Source organism: Lactuca serriola, chromosome 4 (genome assembly GCF_051521515.1).
Source record: "Lactuca serriola cultivar US96UC23 chromosome 4, Lser_US96UC23_V15, whole genome shotgun sequence".
Taxonomy (NCBI): domain Eukaryota; kingdom Viridiplantae; phylum Streptophyta; class Magnoliopsida; order Asterales; family Asteraceae; genus Lactuca; species Lactuca serriola.
In genome coordinates, this window is record NC_136411.1 from 394,091,448 (window position 1) to 394,096,950 (window position 5,503).

General features: G+C 34.7%; 1 protein-coding gene across 1 annotated transcript; it reads left to right on the forward strand.

Annotated features, from left to right (window-relative positions):
• The first annotated feature begins 424 nt into the window (after positions 1-424).
• Positions 425-5,131, forward strand: CRK42 (cysteine-rich RLK (RECEPTOR-like protein kinase) 42). The gene is made up of 6 exons (XM_079035556.1): positions 425-1,488; positions 2,874-2,987; positions 3,141-3,491; positions 3,615-3,849; positions 4,248-4,392; positions 4,492-5,131. Exons 1-6 carry the CDS (start codon positions 651-653, stop codon positions 4,870-4,872), a joined length of 2,064 nt encoding a protein of 687 aa, XP_078891682.1. The 5' UTR covers positions 425-650; the 3' UTR covers positions 4,873-5,131.
• Positions 5,132-5,503: the final 372 nt, after the last annotated feature.

The window sequence follows — 5,503 nt, forward strand, 5'->3', positions numbered from 1 at the left end:
TTTATTTTTTTTATTAAATTATCTTTCACTTTTAGTCTCTCTTTTGACAGTTAGCACCCCTTCATTTAACTAACTGTCAATTGAACGCTTATATACATTTTCTTATCTCTTAATTGTCCTAATTAGGGAAAATACAAGTAATATATACTTACCAAAATTATGCACTTGTTTCAAGTGATACATTAGACCCTTATCTACAAATATTTATTTTTGATTTTGTTTTTGTTTTTTGAAACAACAAATATATTAAACAAACCGCAACTCACCTAGCAAGACATATTTATTTTCGATTTTGTCATTTTTTCACTTTGCTTAGATCAGGTCATAAATTCATTCGGATCAAATTGAATAGCCCCATTGAATAGCAATCTCCTTGTGATTATATAAGAAAACAAAAGGTCGCCCTTTTTTCAACGAAAAATACAGTAAAAAGACTAAAGAATGTCTCTGATTTGAACATCTCTGAATTTTGAATGCTTTGGTGGCTCAAGAGAGAGAATCAAAGAAGCGCACCAAAAAAAACCGTGTGAAATCGTCTCTACCCCTTTGACTCTCTCCCTATTTTTTCACTTTACTCACCTTCTTCCTCAATTTATAGTATTATTCATCCCAAATAAACACCCACATGATCAACACCCCTCACAAAAACCATGGCCACCGGGAAATCAAGATCTGAAACACAACATCTTCATCAATCAAACATCAAACCCATGTTTTTCTCCCTCAGTTTTCCCACATGTCTGTTCCTTTTCTTCCTAAACGTTTCATTTCCCACCGTCAATTCTGATCCCCGTGTAAGCAGCGCCAGCGGCACTCTCTGCGGCGCCGGCCGAGCAACATCAGCGAGCTTCATCCCCACATTCGTACAATCAATGGAAGGATTATCAAGCAATCTCAACACTTCCAATAACAACTTCGCTGTCACAAACAACACTAATCCCAATTCACCTCCTTTTTTCGCGTTAATTCAATGCCACGAAGATCTTTCTCGCACCGATTGTCTCGTTTGTTACGCCGTCAGCCGTACGGCCCTCCCCATCTGCCTTCCGGGAACCTCCGGCCGGGTTTTCCTCGACGGATGCTTTCTTCGTTACGATAATTATAGTTTTTTTCAAGAGGCTGTTGATCCTGCAACTGATACTAAAAACTGTACTTCGAGCTTGCCGAATAGTAATAATTGGAATGATTTTAAAGGTGGGTTTCCGGAATTCAATCAGAGTGTTGTGGATTTGGTTGAAAATCTTACGCAATCGGCAGTGAACAACAGTGGATTTGGGGTTATGGAATTGAATGGTGTTTATGGATTGGCGCAGTGTTGGGAGAGTTTGACTACGGAAGAGTGTAGGATTTGTATGAATAAAGCAAAATCGGAAGCTACGAGCTGTTTGCCGAGTAGAGAAGGAAGGAGTATGAATGCAGGGTGTTACTTTAGGTATTCTACGGAGAAGTTCTACGACAATGATCCACAAGCAGATGGGGGTAGTTCTGGTATTTCACTTGTTCCCTTTCTTTACATGATCATGTTAATTTTCTGTGTTTTCTTTATTGATTCAAGATCATTTGATTTCTGTTAAAGGTTTCGTTTGATTAAGGTTGAATTTTTGGTTTCTTTGGCCATGATTTAAAGAAAAACATGTTTTTTTTTTTTTTTTTTTTTGTTATAATTCTTGAATTGAAATAAACCGAACCATGTAATCGGTTCAAGGTCAAACTCAGAACCAAAATAGTTTCTTGAAATTAATGGATGTTTTTAATAACATTATTTTAAAGATTTCCATGGTTTTCGCGTTGATTCTGAGGAATATAATAAGCAAATTATAAACGTAATGAATTATTATATGCTCCTATTTTATTTTTATATTATTATTTTATTACCATTTGTTGATGTTGATTCAAGTCTTTGATTAAGATTCTCTAGATTGTTCAATTTCTCTTTTCAAAAATAATGGCTTCGCTTGTTTCTGACTTTTTAGGATGTCGATCCCAACATCCCAAATTCAAAGTCAAAAGTCAGTTATTGTAACTTCGAAACCTTAAATCGATATGCTTATCTTCGGTTTTTTGTTCTAAAGCATTTATTGTCCTAAAATTTCTTTACCCTTTAATAAATTTACCCTTTGTAGATCAAACCATATCGAATCTTGAAAAAAAAAATTGAACTTTAATTTGTTATCTTATTGACCAAAAGTCAAACTCTAAATTTGGTTTATTAGTTGGACTGGTTATTCTTTGAAACTCCATGTGCAATGATGTTTCCTATTGTTTGATTTTTTATTCTAAAATCCCACTAGAATTTGGATGTTTCTTTAGATTAACCTACTTGGAAGATAATCTTAAAGATATTTTGTTGACTTTATCGTTTTGGTCTAATTTTTGTGTCTTTTTTTAGTTAGAGTGTTTGGTATACCAATTTGACATTCAAACATCAAAGTATGAATAAAAATTGATTATTGATCAATCTAATGATTATTAGGTGTAGTTTTTAATTGTAAAGGTGTTTTCTACGTTAACCTTGATAATGAATTTAATGATTCAAAATAATTTGTAGTTTACCAAAAGATGACTTTTGGGTTTGAAAGGGTTATGGAGGAAGTTTTTAAACACATTTTTCTTTGTCCCACGATATTGCAAAATGATGTAAATACCCTCAACAAAAAACAAAAAATGACCCCATGTGATGGGTAAATCGGTAAAACTGAAGTTTAAAAGCTGTCGAAAAGGAAAAGTTTGTGATTTCCAAGGGGTATAATGTTTTTATTTTGGCCTATGGTTAGAGGGGTATGATGGGGATTTTGATCCCAATAGAATGCTATTTTACCTAGGTAAAACCCACGTTAAGGATGTAATTTTAACTTGTGGTTTTTCTATTTCAGGGCTTTCTAGTCCAGGGGCTAAAGTAGCTGTTGTGTTGGCTGGAGTTGCCTTTCTTATGATCTCATCATTTGCGGGTTATACAGCATATATAAGAATATCAAAGCGTAGAGAAGGTAAATTGTTTGTGAATTGGTCCCAAAAAGTATAGCTGTTTTTTGCAAAAAGTTTCTCTAGCAATTTTGGTACTTTTTATTTGGGTTCTCGTAACGTTTTTTGGAATTTACTCCAAAAGTTGAATATGTGATTGACTTGACTTTGATTTACAGAGCGGAAAAACATGGGGATGCTATCGAATTCATTCAACAAAGCGGGATTGAAATACAAATATGAAACACTTGAAAAGGCAACAAATTACTTTGACATTTCTAACAAATTAGGCCAAGGAGGAGCGGGATCCGTATACAAAGGAACCCTTCCAAATGGAGACGTTGTTGCTGTAAAACGGTTGTTTTTCAATACAAGACAATGGGTGGATGAGTTCTTTAATGAAGTCAACTTAATTAGTGCAATTCAACACAAGAACCTTGTGAAGCTTTTGGGTTGCAGTATCGAAGGACCTGAAAGTCTTTTGGTCTACGAGTATGTTCCAAACAAGAGCCTTGATCATTTCCTCTTTGGTAAATATAATTTCTTTCTTTATATTTACTTTAATTGGAAAAAAATAAAGAAAAGCACTTGTATTTTCATCATATCATCCATTTTACAACTTAACCTGTTTTTTTTTTTTTTGGTTTGTGTAGACAAGGATAAGTTACAGATTCTGAGCTGGAAGCAACGGATGGGTGTGATTCTTGGAACAGCCGAAGGTCTAGCGTATCTTCATGGAGGTTGTCACGTTAGAATAATCCACCGGGACATCAAAAGTAGCAACATTCTTCTTGACAAAGATTTCAATGCAAAAATTGCCGATTTTGGCCTCGTGAGGACTTTCGGAGCGGATCGGAGTCATCTTACCACTGGCATTGCTGGAACTTTGTAAGATTTTAACCATTTTTGTTTCAAATTATACTTTTTCTTGGAAAACAAACTGTTACAAAAATAGCAATTTTGGAAATCAAAATACAAAAGTAATATCATATTCCATTTTCTTTTGGTCTAAACTCACTCATTTTTGCAAATTATAGTATCACAATAGTTCATGTCAAAAGTCCCACATCAACTAGACAAAGTATGATTTGCATTTTATCCCACATAAGCTAGATACTCATATACCTTTAAAATCCCACAACAGCTAGTGAGCTAGACAAAGTCTCATTTGCCTTTACATACCGTGTCACGCATCAGACACATTCTCATATGCCTTTATATATAGACTATTGTGGAGGAAATAACGATTCAAAATGTGAATAACGTTATTTTTGCATTATTTTCAGAGGCTATATGGCACCCGAATACATCGTTCGAGGTCAACTTACAGAAAAGGCAGATGTTTTTAGTTTCGGAGTCGTAGTTCTCGAAATCGCATGCGGGAAAAGAAACAACGCTTTCGTAGAAGAATCGAGTTCACTTTTGCAAACTGTAAGACTCGAACAACGATCAATTTTTTAACTTTTTTTTTTGTTTTTTTTACTCAACAATCAACATCGTATTAAACCCGCTAGCTTGTTAATTATATAGGTTTGGAAGCTATACAAAGAAGGTGTTGTAGCAGAAGCAATCGATCCATTACTCCAGGGTGATTTCCCAGAACACGAGGCATTAGAAGTTTTACAAATCGGGCTTTTGTGCACACAAGCATCTGCAACTCTAAGGCCATCAATGGATGAAGTGGTGGGGTTTTTGACCACAAAAGGCGAAGATCGGGAGATCCCAGTCCCACATCAACCGCCATTTTTGAACGCTCGAGCACTGGTGTCTCAATCTCAAGGGCTAAGTAGCTCGACTTCGAATTCTAGCCCGTTAACTAAATTGGGGATATCGTATACCACCACTTCACAATCTTCCACAGCTCCAAGCTCAGAGTGGCCTTTAAGAATTGACGAATTGAGCTCGAGTTAGGTTGTTTTTATGGAGTTAGGCTGAACGGAATCGGGCTTCTTTTGCCGTCGGTATGCCTATGTGGCAGGAGAGGGATAACTGATTTATCTTTGTGAAGGGTTTTTGGGGGAGGGGGGATTTTGTGCATATTTTACAAGAGTTAGCTTCACGTTTTTTTGTTTTGTTATTTTTTTTAAATATCTAATATTATATTGTAGTTTGTAAGTGAATTTTTGTGGATTTGATTAAGAAAATATGCTATTAAAAAGCTTGGTGAAAATTTTTATATATCAAATTGAGTTTCCAAGCTTGTGTTTGTCATGGACCTGATTGTTTTATCACTCCTACTCCTGTGTAGTTTTTTAAGTCAATAAAAAACATACGTCAAAATTGGAGATCTAGATGTAATTGTAAATCTAATTACGAATTTAATAAAATTTTCTGGTTTGTTTCTGGACAAAGCACATCTGTATCATCCTCATGTTAAAATTTATGTCTTATTATTTGTTGTAACATTTAATAAAATGTTTTTCATTGCAAAACCCTAACATTTATTCCTTAATAAAGACAAAATGTCAAAATCTTACTGAATCTAAATAAATGTCATTATTATCTACTAAAAAACAACATATTGAACTTCTAGAAGACATTG

Bases quoted from the DNA above. Each gene is read 5' to 3' on its own strand.
- CRK42 (XM_079035556.1), top strand. From the start codon at position 651: ATGGCCACCGGGAAATCAAGATCTGAAACACAACATCTTCATCAATCA. The intron at 1,489-2,873 runs GTATTTCACTTG...TTTCTATTTCAG, and splicing joins AGCAGATGGGGGTAGTTCTG to GGCTTTCTAGTCCAGGGGCT. The intron at 3,850-4,247 runs GTAAGATTTTAA...CATTATTTTCAG, and splicing joins ACTGGCATTGCTGGAACTTT to AGGCTATATGGCACCCGAAT.